General features: G+C 42.3%; 1 protein-coding gene across 4 annotated transcripts in view; it reads right to left on the reverse strand.

The window, feature by feature from the left end:
* Positions 1-399: 399 nt before the first annotated feature.
* arl15a (ADP-ribosylation factor-like 15a) overlaps positions 400-19,367 on the reverse strand; it is a 122,935-nt gene continuing 103,967 nt past the window's right edge. For all 4 annotated transcript variants that reach the window (XM_030059335.1, XM_030059332.1, XM_030059333.1 and 1 more), the window contains one exon: positions 400-2,486. In XM_030059335.1, the coding sequence (XP_029915195.1) occupies positions 2,334-2,486 (153 nt within the window). In that variant the 3' untranslated portion in view covers positions 400-2,333. The remainder of the gene's footprint in view (positions 2,487-19,367) is intronic.

Consider the following 19,367-nt stretch of genomic DNA (forward strand, 5'->3'; position numbering starts at 1 on the left):
CATTTCCTGGAATTTAAACCTGTATTTGGATTATTTTCTAAATCAACAAACAAACAAAATGCAACAGTGTGGGCTGCACAGGTCTTTTTTTAAAGGCATAATCCATAAATTTTAAGGATCAAATGATATTGCCCGACAAGCCCAGAAATTGTTATTTGTGATCCAGTTTTAATGCTGCAGAACTACATACACTGTTAAGGGTCTGTACTATATGTGGATGAATACAGTGTCACCAATCTCAGCACAGCCTTTATGCCAGATTAACAAATGTTGTAAAACAACTTTGTTAAAAAAAAAAAAAAAGACAAAAAAAAGGCAATCACATCCTAAATTAAAATTAAGACACATTTTGCTTTTTAATAGTTTAATTGCCATAATGGACAAAAGTCATAACTGAATAAAAAAAAAAACAACAAAAAAAAACATAACATAAAAAATAAAAATGAACAGACCACAGTGATTGTTTGAAAGACCTAATGTGTAAGCATATAAATGATGATATGCAAAAGCTAACACTGGTATAGTTCCAGGCTGATAGATCCATCTGCATTACAAAAAAAACTTATTGGAAGATCTTCTGTCAGGTACAAAATATGATTAAATCTTTTAAAAAAAAAAAAAAAGGGGGGAGAGAGAGAGAGAGAGACAAAATACGCATAAAAAAGAAGAAAAACACAAGAGAGAGATTGCAAAGCACAGAGGGAGGACGTGGAAACATCTTCTGTTACCAAAGCAGATCTCGGACTCAAGCACACACCTGTGGCACATCAAATATCACTAATTTCAGAGGTGTGAAGTCCACATGATGGCGGCTGGGCTCGAAGGTAGTGTTGGGACTAAATACCACAATGGGGAAGAGTGGAGGGGCCTTGGTTGGGCTGGGTTGGGATGCAGTGGGGTGGGGGTCCACGATAGACAGCAGCGAGGTGGCAGACAGGGAGGGGTCTTCACAGACAGTTGGAAGGCATTAGGGTGTCGGACAGGGACTTGTCAGATGCAGCTGTTGCTGTGGCTGATTGATAGAGTTTGTATTCCACCCTGATGGGAGACTGTGGAGTCGCTAGTCAGCGCTGGAAAAGGATTATGTCAAATTCAAAAGCAGCCCCAAAAAGAAAAAAAAAAAAAAAAAAAAAAAAAAAAGGTAGAAAAAGCAGATAAACAAACATGATGCTGAACAAAACACTGAAACAAACGTAGGATCCATCACATTTCCCCAAACTGCAGCTACACCAAGCCAGGTCAATCATTGTTTTTTTTGGTCTTTGATTTGAAAGAATTTATAACTGATGCTACGATATATAAAAAATTATTTTCTTTGAAATCTGAAGTAGCTCTAAGAGGATAACTACGGAGCTATAAAATATATCCTAAGTTGCACATTTAAAAAAAGCATTCAGACTTGTTCCCATTTACTCCAGGTGGACTCATTTCTCCATGAAGTTACCGAGCACTCTGATTAGTAGTATTTCTGTATGGCCATACAGTAAGGTACACAGCATTATGTTCGTTTGCATGTACACGATACTCCATGAGATATTTAGACTAGACTATTCAGACTAAATATTCAGATGCGGTGTGCCACACCGATATGTAACTACTGTACATAACACATCACGTAAGGCTTTGGACTATGTACTTCAATCACACGACGACATTCTTTGTTACCGCATCAAAAGGAGGAGCACAATTGACAACCATACAGTACTTTTCAGCTTTTCAGTGGAAAGAACATCAACCCCAACATCCTGTAAAGTAATTAGCGGAGATGTTAAACATATTTACAGACAACCTGGGCTCCACTTAGTGTGACAGTGTGTGTGTGTGTGTGTGTGTGTGTGTGTGTGTGTGTGTGTGTGTGTGAGAGAGAGAGAGAGAGAGAGAGAGAGAGAGAGAGATAGAGTGAGTGTGTGTCCCCAAATGATGACTTAAGGAATGCCAAATGTCCCAACTGCCATTCATTTTTATCACAATGGCACAGACAGTAGTAAACAAGATTTCCATTTCTGACAAAGTTCAGTGATTTTTCCAACAAAAACTGCATTAGGTTGAATGGGATCGGGCTCGATGGCGGTTCTCCTCTGTAAAGATGTAGGTGAGACTGTCGCCTGTGCACAACTTGAAAACGTCCGACTTGAAAGACTTGAGAGAGCAGTGAGAGGAGGATAACATACTACAACATACAGCTCAAAGAGAGAGGCCAACATCTGCTGTACTTGTTTGGGTACATGTGTTTGTGTATGTGCATGTTTGTATGCGGGTACATGGACACCAGCAGGATGTGGTGTATTGTTGTCGTTAGCAGCTAATGTCCGTTCGGATTAGCAGGGTTAGCATCATATCCTTGCAGGCTCTGTGTCTTTGTCCTCCAACAGGCAGATGAACTGACCGAAGCTCTCCTTCACAGCCTCCATGTTGTCCATGGTGCTGCCTTCCAGGATCCAGCGCTTCCCTCTGGCCAGCGGCTCCAGCTCAAAGTACTTCTTGATCTGCCAGCAAGCACAGAGCACGGGCTTAATGACAACATGCAGCTGGGACTTAACAGAGGATTCATTTAAGCAATCACAGCAATAGAGGATTCATTTTACAGCATCTGTATCCTGGTCCTTGCAACACGAGTATGGCTAGGTTCCATTGCAGTGTGCAGTTTTACACTTTCAACCACATCATGTGATTCTGCTGATTATTAATGCTCCTGACACACAAAGCTGACAGTCAGCCAGCGGCCTTCACTGAGTTCTCTATGACTGACTTTGGCCCGTAGTCTATGTGTTGTGTCCTGTTCTGTTAGCCCTTGTTGGATCTCGTCAGCTTCAGCATGTTGAATCTGGGCATGAGAAGAAAAATGGAAATCCATTTGTTGTGCTAATGAGCTAGCACGCGAGCTAACCAGAGAGCTGGTTATGGTAAAACCTTCTTCCATGCTGGCAATGTGCCAGTTTCAACTTCTCATCTGACATATTCCCAGTTTGTATAATAAAAGTGTAAGAACAGTTTCAAATTGCATGGAAATGATGGGCTATGTTTCAACGATCCCAAGGTCTCTGGCTTGCTTTTTTGAGGCTACTGCTGTTGCCACCTGCTGGTAGGTAGAGTTAGTGCAGAATGTTTGATGTAGGCTATAGCGTGTGCGGTGTGTTCATGGACAACATTTACCAGAAGATGGGAGGCAAAGCAAAACGGCCCGACTGTCTAGCCCTGCGTTCAAGCGCTAGTTATTTGAAGTCAGCTTGGTTTGTCCCGAGTTTTACACACTTTCAACCTGAGGGGTCAAACTAACCGCTGGAGTCACCTGCTGTGGTGACGGGGTGGAATGAAAACCTGAAATGACTGAGGCCAGGGAGCTATGTGGTCACAGTTTGTGACTCAACCGAGAAGGAATGTTATTGCTTTGCAATTCTATTGACCAAAGTGTGCGAGAAGCTCTTGTTTTACTTTTGCATTACTGTTTTCAGCAGAGCATTTCAGGTCCAGAAGTGCTCCAGGAATGCTGCAGGAAAACTGAATGAGATTGACAGAGGCAACAGCCCCAAAGGCAAGGCTGCCTTTGGGGCTGACTGCATCAAAAAAGGAGCCAGGAGCCTCCTGTTTCATCCCTATTCACACTTGTATTAGTTTTCCATGTGTAATATGTAGTCTTCACATAATCACTCACAAAGCTGTGGCTCACTCTCCTCTAAAAAACAATGCATCAGTGCAACCACGCTTAATAATAATTAAGGAAAAAAAAAACAAGGTGAAAAAACCCCATGGTGGCTCAGTTTTGAGAGAAATCTGGATTCTTGGCATAGCACAACCTTTCGTAATGGTTGATTATGAAGTTCATATGTTGGCCTTAGTCAGAGCCCGGTTTATTGTAATATGCTGGCAGCTCATGACAACAGGGTGGGGTGGTGGGTGGGGGGGCAGAACTAGCTATTATGTAAAAACACATCTGAACATAGGGAAACAATGTCTTGGACCCCCACTGAAAGTAACGTAGGTTGTTCGAGTTTCTGACATTTTCAAGCTCAGAGTATTGGAAACAGATTCCGTGGTCCGTTGAGAATCTGATTTAGCCATCTCCTCCTGTCTGTCTGATAACCAATAGGGCATGTAAAATGACAGAAAAGAAACTATCCCGTCTCCGGCTCCCACTGGAATGTTCCTAATAAGAGCTGATTTATAAAACAGATTTTATTGGAATTTGTCCCAAACAAATGCACTTAATGGAGTGCTCATACGAGAAAAATAAATTTAATGAGAGTCACTGTTAATTGACAGTATTTTCAGTTATTTTAAAAAAATGTATCTATCAGCACTGATCAGCACCATTGCACAAGTGCTATTTACCCTAGGGAAAAAGCAGCAGGACAATTTCAACACATGCATGATACATGGTGAAAATAAGCTTAGTTTCTTTAACAGGTAATTTTAAAATTTTGGAGCTATCCACCCCTCTTATCTAAAATATGAAGACAACTTGGTTTGATTTTCTTATATCCAAATTGGACTTCTTACTCAAAAGGCTCTTTGTACCTTGTGCATTAATTGCTTCAGAGATGCATATGCCAAAGAGATAATATCCATCATTCATCACAAAAATATACCAGTACAGAGGAGCCATGTATAATAAAAAGCTAAACTTACAATGCAAACAGTACATGTGGGTTCAGTAGTAATAATTTTCATTATCATTTGTATAGCTTTCAGGCAGAATTTCTATATATTTCTACTAAAAAAAAATGATTGATGATTCAACACACACACATAAATTCAAAGTAGGTCAGACATGGCAGATAACCTCGATATGCTGAATAGGTTCGTGTCAATGCATTAAACAAGCAGGCAAATAGATTTGTGCACCTTGGAAACACCACCAAATCCACACGGGTGCCTGTCACACAGTCAAATGACTTTTCAACTTCAAGTGAAATTGCTTTTGTCTAGACCGTGCTGGGCTGTCTAGCTGTGCCATGGTGTGTGGCATGAAGAGGATGGGGAGGAGGAGGAAAGAGGAGGGGGGAGGGTATTCTTTGTGTCTGCTAAAATCCAGCCAGCCATGCCAGTGAGTGCGAGAGTGAGCTCTGTCTCTGCCCCCCTGAGCCGAGTCTCTGTCCGGGTGTAACGTGAGTTTAATGACAGATTAAGTCACCTCAGCCGCGTTTGGCCCAGAGGCCTGGCTAGAAAGCCGAGTGGACCCAAACAGTGTTAACAAATCTGTCTGGGTAACTTGAGCTGCCCTAGTCCAGGCTCTAGCCCCAGACCTAGACTGCAGACGATGCGGCTGGCTGCCTGTCTAGCTGGCTGGCTCACTTGTCTGCCTGTGGCCAAGGCCCTCTTCTGGAAGGCTATGGCCCCTGCACTGGCAGACAGTCAAAAGGCCGGCAGTGACCTCTCTGCAAGTGTAGACAGGCTAAAGCTTCTCTCACTTCCCGTCTTTGCTTCACAGGCCTCGAGAACCTACCCAGGGGCGTCTCGAGGCATGGCAAATGCCATCTTTTACACTATGCAAGAGACAACTCATCTTGCCCATAATACCAGACGCCTTATAAAGCTCTCAGTGCAGTTTTACAGTTCTGCGCAGTTATGATAACATGAGTTGCCTGGGTTACTGAAGAATCCCCCATTTACTTGATACCAAACGAGTAGACATGTTTCTGATCTGGCCAAATTTGACTGAGGGCATATCCGCCCCATATTTTATCATGTAACAGAAGGCGGGGAGGATATGTCCCCAAAAAGACCGTCTTCCTTCTTACTGTGACTGAAGGAACCTCATGACCTCATGGCTGGGTGTATCCCCACTGGCAGTAACCAGTGTGGCCCAAACCAGTTTCTCTGAGATTAAGTCCTCCTAAGCACACTTATGCTCGCTTAAGGAGTTGCGTGAGGCAGTGGGAAGGGTAAGCCCCACAAGACGTGGTTGCCAGATGGCTCCTGGGATGACCACTGGGTCATCCAGTCTAGCCTCTTCTAGGTCATTTGGACCCGGGCCTTGCCTTGTGAATGGGAGAATGTGGCTTACAATTGCAAAAGGGTGTCATAAAGTTACTCTTACCACCTGTGTTTGTGTCAACTGTATTCCTGCTGCTGGAATCCAGCCACATTAGCTACCAAAGTAAACCACTGTGCAGCAAGCCATTAAACCCAGAAAAAGACTCAGGAAAGCAGAACTTTTTTTGGTTTGGTAATAACCGGCACTGAGTAATTACAGTGACTTTGAAGCCTTACTCGTTACAGAGAGTATTGGCATGTGTTGGATTTGCAACTTCATTTGTATGGTTTGTTTTAAATGATCTTTTCTACTTCACATTACTGTATGACTCAGTCTCAAATATAGCTAATCAACATGTACTTTATTGTTACCTTGTATTCTTCATATATTTCAGACCATGCATAAATGATGACTCACACTCCTATGGATCTTTACAACAAAATAATTAGTTATTTAGAGCAATATGTTGATAAAAAGATTTGATAAAGGCATTCAGTGTACAACTGAATTACAGGAATGTGATTCACTAATTGACTAATTAACTAACTAAGGGTGAGGGTGAGAGGTGAGGGGTGTGCCAGTCATGGTGAGAAAGTGTATCAAGGTTTTTTATTTTGCTTTAATCCCCATTTGAAATAGATATCTAAGATAACCCATATTCACCTTTCATACAGCATCCAAAAGCAGGGAGGTGTCCAACACAAGAATGGGGTGGGTCTGCAATTTACTTGACTTTTTATGCATGTATGAAATACCGTACGAAAAAAGCATTGGCATTTCAATTTCTAAAAGAAAGTTACAGTATTTGAAACACAGAGCACAGAATCTGTAAAAGACATATTTAACTATTTAGGTTCTACATAGTAATATAATGAAGGAGAAATGAATACCTACAACTAACTAAAATTACAATATTACTAGGTCTCAAACAGATTCAGAATTTCTAAATCAGAATAGGCCCTTCAATAAAACAATTTGTTTATTTCAACTTATAATTTATTTCAGCTTATGTGTTTTTTTTTATTTTTTTTTTTTATTATTATTATTGATATATTTTCTGGCAATCAGAAAAAGTTTAAATGATGAAAGCTGTTCAAACAACTGTAATCAAATACAATAGTTATACCAACATATTTTAGGGTATTCACAGTTCATTAAGACAGCTACATAAAGATTTTATTTACTTGCCAATTTTAACTGAAGACAAAGAATGCATAGCTACCATGTGGCTTTGTTGGAATAAAGAGACTACACACAGGTGCTTTTGATTAAATTACCTTATAAGATTAAAATAATCTTAGAACTACCCGCCTTACTTTATCAAACAATAAAAACATAAACAAATAAATTATTTAACAAAAATATAATTCAATTTTAAAAATCTCCATTGAGGGGTTCTTTGATAGATGATTCAACACATTGACTTTAAGGGGGAAGTCCTAAATATTACCATACTACAAGTGCTGCTAAAAGAATTGTTCTATAATGTAAAGACGTATCTTTAAATCTTATGCTGCTATCTGTAGGCCTAGCAAGACCTTCAACGTGACACTGTTTTGCCTTAACCAAGTGAATCTCTGCCTGAAAAAAAATGTTGGCCTGACACAGACTAATCGACTCAGGCAGACTAAACTGCTTTGCCTAACAGTGTTTTCACTGAAGATGGAGATCATCAGAAGAGGGAACTGTCGGTCATGAAAAGCAAGATAATCATGGAGAGAATCTGGTGTAACATGTTGTTGAATGCTAAACCAGATTCTCTCGGAAACTGGAGTGATGGTAGCTTGCCAAGATTTCAAACAAATTTAGTTAAATGGCCTTAATGGGTCGGCTTTTGAAATTTGATCAAATATGAGAGAAAATACGGAGAAATGAGACTCCAGGAGAGCACTGGGAAAGGGATAATCCTCTCCAAACACTCCTGGGAAAATCGTGAGGATTGACAAGTATGGGCTAACCAATGAACAGAACACTGTTGGCTTCCACTACTGCTGGAACTTCCCCCCTCTGTTTTTTCTTAAATGTCAAAAGTTGAATCAAAGAGACAGTAACAACTTTTAGGCTGGTTTTCAAACTGAAGATACAGATAGAGTGTTAAAAACAACAGGCTAGAGGAGATGTCATAAAATATACATCTTTAGGCATGATAATTTCTTGCACTGTGTTTGAGGGAAGAGGCTGCACAGCTACTAAGCTTAAGCTCCAGGCCTGGCAAGCCTGCATGAGGGGCCTTATGACAGTGGATGGGCATGCATGGCATGTGCACCCAGCTGCTCCCTGACCTATGCCAGATGATTACATGTGATGGTCACTGTTAGGGTCACTCCAGGTCAATAGGATGTCCTGGCAGGATAAAAAGAGGCCTTGGATCCAGTCTGCTGCTAGCAGAGCCTTTCCCTGGCCTGCTGACCAACTAAGTACATTGGTGAGGTATAGGCAGAGGTAGATGGAAATAGAGAAAGACAGAGAAAACCACCTAGTCTGGATTAGGTTCTGTGTGGTGAACTTATTTTTCTAAGAAAATAAAAAATGTTTGAAGGGATGATAAAGCTCTCGCACATCATCTCTAGAAACCTGGGCTTGCTTCCTAGCAGTGAGTGGGGGTTGCTAGAAGCATGGCTGGTTGAGTTAAAGTAAGAAACCAGTGGGAAAGTGTGTCTTTGCTGCGGCACTAGAGAATCCTACTGGTTGGTCAGTCCTCTCTGGATGTGAGGGAGATACTATGAACATCCACTCGCCTTAGATCTCTCTCTGAACCTCCTCGCTGTCAAGTGAAAAAAGCGGCTGATGACGCCACATGTGATGAAAATAAATGAAAAAACAAATAAAAAAAATTGTTTGGCCATCTGGTATAGTAATGGGAGGGTGCAACTGGGCTGTGGGGTACCAATGGTGATTATTTACTCATTGTTAATAAAATCAACACTTTTGTCCAGATTGCAAGGCCATAATATATGCCAGTCAATCTGCACAACACAAAACTAAAGAAAGGTAACTGATTATTGCAGGAGTGAATTTTGTAGTCTTGAATTGCTTTTCAAATTTTACAATAATGTGGTTTACACTAGATAATATAATTGCATATTATATATATATGCTGCCAAGGCAACCGTCCCTTTTCTAGAGCTACTCATGCAGTCGAGTTTGTGCCGAGTCATTTCAGGTTAAGTGTCTTTCTCAAGGGTACAGTGGAACAGATCCAAGGCAACAGCTCACACAGTCAACATGCCATGTTTAGGATCTTTCCGATAAAAAGACCTGATGTGGTTCGATGGTCTTGTGCTATGTAGAAGTATTTGGGAAATCTAAAGCTGGTTCTACATAAGCATTCTGGCAGAGGTTAACAACAAAGCCAGATGGAACAGACCCGAGTTTGTTGGATACACTCCTGCACCAGATCAGTATCGCAAAAGAAAGTTAAATGACCCGCGCTGTCAACTCAATTTCTCATCTAGGGTATGTTTCTTTTGTCGAGTCTGGCTCTTGAAGTAGCCTCAGGGTCCAAAAGTCTGAGAAAAATATCTAAACTAAATTCAATAATATCAAATAATACTAATAATCTCTTCCTGTTTAAGTAATGAGATCATAAAAGTAAGGACAGGAAATGTTCACTTGAGAAGATTTTGCCTTTCAGCAATGTTAAAAAAGCCAAAACATAAAGAGAAGCTGATAAAAAAAAAGAGCTACTCACACAGAGAGGTTCTCCTACAAACACTACTTGCCTGCAGGCAAACTATATCAGAACTCCACTGCTGAGGCAAGTGGAGCTTTACTCAATAAACTCATGGAAGAAAGCAGCAAGATTTCAGCCTTGAGGTTTTAATTTAGACAAACTTCAGCAGGGCCCACTCTCAACAATAATAACATTCTTTATTCAATGCCTACGTTGGAGTGTGTGTGCACAAAATGACCTTTGACCAACGCAGGAGAAAGTGGTCAAAGCACGTCTTGATAAGAAAAAAAATCTCCCCCTATGTATTTTTGCTTTAACATATATGTAGTATTAGCTTTTAAAGCAGCTAAAGTCTTCAGATTGCTTGTCCTGAAATGTGCCATGACCATCATGTCTATCACACTTCAGGTTGTCACGCATAAAAACCTCACCATGGAAGCGAGCTATATAACTGGAGAGCATTAGGGGGTCTCTGAACTAGAGAAAGTGGTATACTCAAATATCCAAGACAATCAATTACTCCATCCCTTGACATGTTGGCCCCTGTGAAGATATCCGTCACCTGGAAAGTGGCCCACACTGGCGACTGCATTGAAATGGGGGGTAATGTGAGATCCACTTACCATATAATAGATATGCCTTTGTTTGCTTTTCCGGCTTACCTAAAGAGCTTTAAAGACATGAGAAAGCCCGGAGGTCCCCGAGAAGGGAGCGCTTGGGAAGCGTGCACAAAAACAAACACCTGCAGCACAAACTATGGGAGGCATCAAATCAAACAGTGATAGCCTGTAAGTAAAAAGTCTAAAGCCTATTTAACCCAGGCTGTAACACCTTGGGCAATGGATATAAGGTTTTGTATTTGAGGGGATTACTATCCTCGAGCCTTTCCCAAGGTAGATAATGCCCCTATCACCTGTTAAGTGAGAGTATTAGCTGCACGTGGGGCACATGACACTATCACCTTTGCTTCCAGATTATGTGGGGCGAGGAGTTCGGAACCCATTTAGAACCTAACCAGCAGGTGACACAGCACAGGAAGGGGAGTATAAAAGTAAGTGCAGGGCAGAAATATGTTTTGAGAAATTTAAAGTAACCTGTGGAGACTTGGGGGGGGGGGGGGGGGGGGGGGGGATAAAGATACACTGTCCAGCTATACATGGAGAGCGGAACAGCAAGAAAGAAAATGGATATGCTCGACTCGATGGGTTTTCAGTTGTGTCCTATCAGCCGGTCTGGAAACCATCCAAGTATAGCCTGGCTCAACAAGCGTTGAGGCCACCATGGATGTAAGCCACAGCAGAACTGTTGGGCCAGGAGCTGAGGCAGGCACCAAAACAAGACTTAAGACCTCACGTCACATCCCAAAATTGTGCTGCCTTCAGATTTACTGTCCTGCTCTGCTCAGATGGGATCATTCGTGTCCCTCAGGCTCAGCTCAGCGCAGGTTCAAAGTGATTCACCTGCGGTACAATCTCTTCAAAGCCAACTGACCACTGCCAGATCAGAGCCATCCTCAGAGGTGCCATAAATCTTGGCTAGACTGCACAAGGGACATTCTTGCCGATCCTTTCAGTATGCTGCTTGGAACAATGCTATTGCACTTAAGACCCTAGACTGTGATAATGTCCTTTCCATATAGGCAGGCATCCTGAAAATCATTCTAAAAGATGTGCCTGAGAAGATTCCCATTTGGACAATGAGCATGTTGACCCCTTTCTTGCCTTGTTTTTACAAGGACAGAGGCTTTTATTTTTATTTTTCTTGTGGCAGATGAGATACCTTCTGAAAACACTGGCTGCTGTTCCCGAGTAAATGACCTATGCCTCCAGTTTGGTAGTGGCAACAACAGATGCACAGTGTGTTTGCAGAAAACACATTTAAACATACATTTGGAACCTGCCAAAAGCAGACAACTAGACCCTCTTAACCAGGCACACAAAAGTATTATAAAACTCAAAGCCACAAGTTATAGTAATGTCTTTAATTTCTCAGTAGGCACTTCTCTGGTGATGTCTCAGTACAAAAACACAAATACTGTCAGGCCTGTGAAGGACCTGGCTGACACCATACTTTTGTATGTGTGTGTGAGTGTGTTGGCTGGAGGTGGCAAGGAGAAAGGAAAGCATCCCTCCTCATGCAGGATGGATAATAATTGGCAGGGTCAATAGCTGGGCCATGACCCCTTCACCAAGGGCTGACCTGGAGGACATTACGAAAAGGCTAGGAGGGTGGGATATGTGTGTGTATGTGTGTGTGTGTGTGTGTGTGTGTGTGTGTGTGTGTGTGTTTGTGTGTGGGGTTGGGGGAGTGGCGGTGGTGGCCATGTTTGCCTTGCATTATTACAGATTTACAGTAACTCAATTTATTAAAGGCCAAGAGCTCCCTGACAGGGAACATCTGGTCTGTGGGACTTGAACGGGTGAGCTGGCGGCCTGCCCAAGCTCCCTGCTGCAGGGGCCAATGCGCCAGCACCTTCTCTGGAACTCGCCCTCCCTCTCTCCCTCTCTCTTTCTGCTGGTTTCTTGTGAAGGGGGCCGCCGTGCTGTAGCAGCCCACACAGAGGGCCTCAAAGCCCAGGAGGTCTGTCACAAGCCCCCCTCCCCCTAGGACCCCCCTAGTGGGACCCTCCACCCCTTTCACTCTGAGGCCCCCCTTTCACACTCCAGTCCTGACAGTTGACCAGCTTGAAAGCTACAGTAGGTCCCTGCTTTAGCACACAGCACGCGGCATTACAATCAAAGTGTTGCCCCTCTGCAAAAGATTTAAACCATGCGGCAAGTTTCAGTCTGCACACACACACACACACACACACACACACACACACACACACACACACACACACACACACACACACACACACACACACACACACACACACACACACACACACACACACACACACACACTCATGCACCCTTTCTCACACAGACCAATCCACACATTCACCCATATGTCATGGGAAAATCGCTTGAAATCCAATGTTCCCTATGTTTTCTAATCATCTCTGCATACCTACTCCTATTTAAAATCATGACTACTATCTTCACATTGTGGCATTATGCATGTATATGTGTTTGCCTGTTTGTATATGTTTTGTAAATGATCACAGAGGCATAAAAGTATCAAAAAGGGATGGTAATGAAGCAGACATGTGGGATGAGGGATTTATCGTGAAATCAAATCTTGTTTCATTAGGACACACACAGCCAAAAAGCACACATACCATTCATGGCAGCTTTTCCAGCTGTTTCAAGTCTATCTTGTTGTACCAAGTTTGCTGTACATGTGACAGAACTATCAAGTTAAATCTACAACTCCAACAGCTCTAGGCCTGTGGCTACAGTGCTCCTTGAGCTCAGCATGAAGAGTGAGATCTGATGTACTTTAAAAAACATGTTTATTTTTATGCGCTATTAATTCCCTCTGGTACAGAACTGCTGTTGACTGGTTTTAATCATCACAAGGAAGTCAGGGCACAGCCAATACTGTGGCAAGACCCACGCAGAAACCTTCCCAGCAACAGTATTGAAAAACTTGAGCATGTGCATAACACTGTGGTCAAGGATAAAAGCTGTCCCATAAGCTTTCTATTTTTCAGTTAATTATGCATACACAATACACAATAATGACCATCAATGGCTAAACAAAAGTGAAGCATTTAAAAATCAAGGAACAAAGTGAACTCTGGAAGTTGGACCTGATGGAACACAAACAAACATTTTTTAGGCCTTGCTGTAAGGACTGGGTTAAACTCCTACAGAAGCCTCGCATTTGTAAAACACTGCTATGCAGTCAAGGAAACCTAAAACCATTAGTCATTTCGAGTTTTGTCAATGGGGTAAGTCTCAATGGATAAAAAAAGCCATGGAGGAGGACCCCCAAAGATTCCCAGCGTTTGATCCCGATGAGTCAGAAGTGGAAGCCGGGGGTCAGATCACATGCTGAAAAGGCTTTTCGGAAGTCCTGTCCTGGGTAGTGGCGGCCGGTCGTCCGACCCCGCTTGACCACTAGACAAAGGGAGGGCACTAACCACAATTGGGATAGGGGGAGATTCCTTTCTCCTCCAATGGAGAGTCCAGTTGTGAATAGGGTCTGGCTGGCTGAATTGCGTTCCCCACTGATTTTGAGTGAGGACCCACTGGGGTCAGGGTTCAGCAGCATTTGATGCAGGCTGTGTGGGAAAAGGCGAGCATGATGCCCACACAACCCGCCGACTACCCTGTCACCCACCGTGCCCCTTAACCTCCCTAAGGGAGAGACCACCAGCCCAGGGGTGACAGGATGAGAGGGGCTGTACGGGAGGGAGGTGGAAAGAAAGCGGACGTGAAGGTGGGTGGCAGGAAAGACAAAGATGTAAGAGAGATAAAGAATCAAAACAAAAAAGTTTCTAAGTAGCTTCACATATTGCGCTTGGAAGGTCTAGCACATGCACTCAAGGGGGTAATCAATATGTGCTGCTTGACTGGTTTTCCAACCCCCGCCTCCCAAGACGAGATGGATCAAGCAATGGGTACACCTCTGGGAGATCTCCTATGACACTGAGGGTCTGCAGTCTTTATTTCTAGTCACCTATTCACCCTCAGATTATTAGGTGCTATGCCACAGTGCCTCTGAAAGAGGTTATCCTTTTATGAAAGCCAGATAACTTTACTAGCTAAAACATCTGGACTCAGACTAGCATGCTTGAGAATGTAGCATGATATGAGACCAACTAGGTATTTGCAGAGAAATCTAAGTACAGAATTTCACAGCCAAGGATGTTGCCTCTGAACTCTCTTAAGGCTCGAACCCTAACCCTGACTACAGATGGGCACTCTGCTGGGCAGCCACAGTAACCACTAATCTGCCTGAAGATTCAAGACTGCATTTCCCCTAACACAGATGCACACACAACACCTCCTTCCCTGTCTTGTTCCCTGATGTGATAATTGGTGACTGACGTCTATGAGCACTTTCCGGCCGCCAGCAGTGGGAGTGGAAATCTTCCTGTCACTTCCCTTCTGAAGTCCTTCCAAGGACTAAAAGAGCATATGATAACCAGACAGGAGTCAGACACTTTGTTCCACATGCAAAATGCATAGCTGTTGCTCACCCTCCGGCCACCTCAGGCAATGCTCTGTTGTCCCACTTGTCTAATAGCAGAAGGGGCTTACACACTAACTCCAAAGACTTTGGAAGACAGAAGATTGATAATAACTTTATTTCAGGAACACATCTAATTTCACTCACACCAACAAGAATTACTGGTGAATACTTGTGGCATTACTTTGCATTTGTATCTAAATGAAATTCAATATTAAGAGCATTACCTTTAAGTCAAATAAATTAATCAAGCACTTTGCAAACCTACAAGAATCTGATAGGCTGAAACAGCTCTCCAAAGTCTCCAACATATTACAGGTATTCAATTGCAAGAGTAAATGATTAAATCACATGACGATTAAGAGTACGGCTAAGGTAAAGTGAAGAAAAAGACTGAAGGGCAGATTCTGGCATTTGAAGAAAGCAAAAGTATAATAGTGTAATGGTCTGTTATTGGAAAATCCACCTGTCAACACTGTGCTTTACAAGGGGGGGATATAGAGTAGCCTAACAGCACACGGCGGGGGCCACCGGCTGGCTCGAGACACCTCTTAAAAAACTGTCACGCGCCGCTTTACATGGAATGTCACACTTCGGGGTGCTATACAGTACACCTCATCAACTGACAGGAGGGAAAGGAAACTAACCCAGTGACCATACTAGATTTTCTGTAGTATGCTGGCGTAAATAATTCTGTGTAAAAATGCTTCATTAGTGAGACATAGATCTGAATTCATCTTCACTATCCACAGTTGAGAAATTTTAAACACTGCAACATTCTTTTGTCTTTGTCTCAGACTCTCAGTAAAGTTATGACAGCTGTGTAGTACCACAAACTATAAATTCCACATTTGTATTCACTGATTCATAGGCTTCCTAACGAAATGATTTGCCTGCGTGCTGTAATTTAACATTAACCACAGTTATGACAACCATGTGTAAAGTAATCGGTTAGTTGCTACTGACTGCCAAAACAGGAAGTTGAAAATTACTCATAAAAACACGACATCAAAAGAGAAACAAGCAGTAGCATGGGGAAACTGACTCTGGCACTCGCACTTGCATTCATTCTGGGGAGAGCATGCCATCAGTTAAAAAGCTAACACCTTGTAAAGCAATAGAGGCAATGGACAAATCTAAGTTGGCTATGTGTAAACAGTAGCAAATACATAATGTTATGTGTCCAAATGCGAAAAAGCTTGAAAAGAATTCATGCAAAATGGTGTTAAACATGAGAAAAAATCGGATAACAAATCAATTAATAATGATTAACACTAATTAGACATTATGTCGCTAAGAACTTGATAGTTAAATAGCACCCCTTCCACATTCCTATCACTACATTGTGGTCAATATGTTTATGTAATGTGGCCATTGAGCCATTTTACACTTGGCTGGAATTGGAGGACAGGGCTCAGTAAGGTCACCTGCTCCTCATCCGTTTTTCCACTGTAGCCAGCAACTCACGAGTTGGGGGTTGGGGAGTGTGTGTGTGGGGGGTTGGTGGGAGGGGTGGTTGCTGACCGGCTTCAGTCTAGACGGCTCAATACGCAGTTGACTTTTTAAACCCGCTTGTCTGGAAAAAGAGCAGACGTGAGGTAAGAGGGGGGTGAGCTGCAGCAGAGAGGTGGTGGTGCTTTTTGGCTGCCACAGCCAGCAGGCTAGACTCCGAACAGGCAGGCAGGGAGAGGGATGAGAGAGAGGGACAGAGATAGAGAGAGAGAAAGAGAGACAGACAGAGAAAGAGAGGCTATCGGAGAGAGCTATCCGAGTCGCTGGCTGTGGCTCCATTGTCAAGGTCAGTGAGCCGCGGAGTAAAAAGTCACGCCACCTGACCCCCCTTCCTCTCCGCCTGTCTGCTTTCCTGCTGTTCATCCCCTGTCCTCCCCCTCAGTACCTCCATCAGTCTCGTCTGCTTAGCCAGCGTACATGGTGACAGAATATCACCTCAGTGAGTGCACATATTAAATATTCTAAAGGCCAGCCATCATACGGCATATATTCAACAGTTTTGATGTAGATTGAGGTGGCAATGGTAAAAGGCAAATAAGGAGGGAATAGGGAAGAAGTCTTAATTTCACAAATTCTATGAAAACCCTACAGTCATCTCTCTAAGGCTTTAAAATTTAAACACCATCTTCATTTGGCATTCGGAGGGAGATTTTTAATGAAAAAATAAGTAAAATTGATATTCTTTTTCAAATGCTGACTGCACATTACTTGCAGGTTTCATTTGTCTCAATCTTTGGCCGTCTACACGATGAAAATTATTTGGTACAATGTGCAATGATGTCATCTTTACAAGACTGGCAAAGAGCCTTTTTGGAAGCTCTCTTAATTATTATGCTGCAGAGAGAAGAAGAAAGATGAGGTTGGCTCACTTCTGGTATTCTAACATTATTTAACTCTTATGGCAAAAGCAATCCACCGGAGGATACTGACATCTGCTGAATCATTTGACAGGGGTTTGGCGATCTGTTACTGATTGTGCGTCGGGTTTGCTGTGACATGATCAAATCTAGATGAACAGCTTCTGTTCAGTCTCCTCAGGTTAGCTCACAGACTGCGCTTATGATCATTATGCGCTGAGCAGACGCTTACTCCGGCTATGAGTAATGATGCATGTGCAAAAACAAAGGGCAAGCCAACGCAACAGTGACATGTTGTGCAGTGTTAAGCATGGTGTCACTCTGTCTTGATCGCCAGTGTTTATGAAGCAGCCGGAGCGGGCAAACATACCCCCCTCCAGGCATCTTAATATATCACCAGCCCCTTTTTCCCTGTAAACAGTCTGTTTAAGTTAAAATAAGCAGGGGGAGGACAGAACAGACCCATCAGCACACAGCATGATTCATTTCAAGATACTCACTCAAACAACAAGGTGATCCTCTGAGACTGGACATTATAATGTATTAAGATATCTCACAATGTCAAAATAACCAAACACAGCCAAAGAAGAACATCACTGTTCTGTAAGAAACTTACAACACCTACCTGTGCTACATTTTCAAGCTTACAAAAACTTGATCCTTTTTAATATTGTTCAAATCACTGAGAAAAACTATTTAATTAGAGGAAATTATGAATTAAATATACTTCTAGAAAACAAAGATTCAAATAAGCTGGATCTGTTCCATACAAAATTTGCATAGTCCCGTTAAAAAAAAGCAATCAACGCAAATAAGAGATGTCAAATACTATCGTCATGACAAAACATCATGAATTCCAACAAAAGCTGACCCAAAAAGGAGAATCTCACACAGCTACATTCGTATTTGTGACTGATGGGAAACTTTCCTGTTGATAATTATGAATGAGCTGGCAATAATTAGACATTTCCACTCAGTAATGACGCAAGTGCAAGGTATTGTAAGGGTGATCTTAACAAGTTAGATAGAGCCATTTGGTAACGGGGTTGTTCACACTGTGTTGTTTCCCTCTTGATGTCCATTGATTGGTCCCTACCTGTGCCTCATCACAGACACAGCCAATCAGCAGCCACAGTGGAATCTAGAGCCACCAGCGTCACAGGCCACAGTGACACACACCATGTGCCAGACGTTTGATGAAACTTTCAGACACTGGGCGCCACATGAGTCATTGAGCACAGCCACCACCCAATGTGTGCCAAGACGTGCAAGTTCACCATGTGCAAAATGTGACGGAGGACAGTGGTTGACTAGCCATTGTGAGATAACTTCCGTCTTGGCCTATTCCCAACACAGTTTGGTCGAAGTTATGATTGCACTTTATGACGTATTGACTGACCGCAGTGTCTGCTGAAATTAGAATTATTGTCCCATCCATTTGAGAAACAAAAACGTGGGACTTCTGGGATTTTGTGGGGTGCGTAATAGCTTAGCACAGCAACGTCAGCACAATGTTCTTAATTTGAGAAAATAAACACCGCTTGCATTGACCTACCATGTGAAAATGTCCCCATTAACAACTTAATATGCTTATGTAAGTGCTACTTAGTCACATCAAAGTCTTACCTGATGAAGACTGTGAGGCTTGACTGAAATGTACTTACTTTAAGTTGCAAAAGGACAGAAAGTCTGTGCTAAACTGAAGTGTATTGTAAAATACATCAATGCAGGATTTCCCAACAGGACAATTTTTGAAATTATGTACATAACTTTGTTCTAATAAAACTCTTTAGCCTCACGGTCCATTACATTTCTTTAAACACAGCTAGTAATTATTTCACTATGAAAGCGAGACATGTCAAAGTCACTAATATTTGAACATTTATACTTAAACTTTTATTTAAAACCCATCAAACACACTGGAAGGTTTAAGTGCTCATTAGAAACTTGGTGACTTGAGTATTCAACAAATCATACACCTGACAGAAGTCCAGGGGGAATAAAGTTTAGAAATTCCTATCATACCATGGAACCAAAAGATGATTTATAGTCTACTTGTCAATGCGTAAGACCCATTGATTAATCATCCTGAAGGCCTTAATTTTAACAAATTACCTGTTTTGATCATGACTGTCAGATCGCGTGCCAACAATTTCAAGGGACCTACTTACATTTGGCTGACATTATTGAACTGTATAGGTGCTCAGAGGGCAGGCAAGAAGCAGCATGCACTAGACTCCACAAGTGGTACTAGCAGCAATGCATTACT

The sequence above is a fragment of the Myripristis murdjan genome, chromosome 9 (assembly GCF_902150065.1).
Source record: "Myripristis murdjan chromosome 9, fMyrMur1.1, whole genome shotgun sequence".
NCBI classification, from domain to species: Eukaryota; Metazoa; Chordata; class Actinopteri; order Holocentriformes; family Holocentridae; genus Myripristis; species Myripristis murdjan.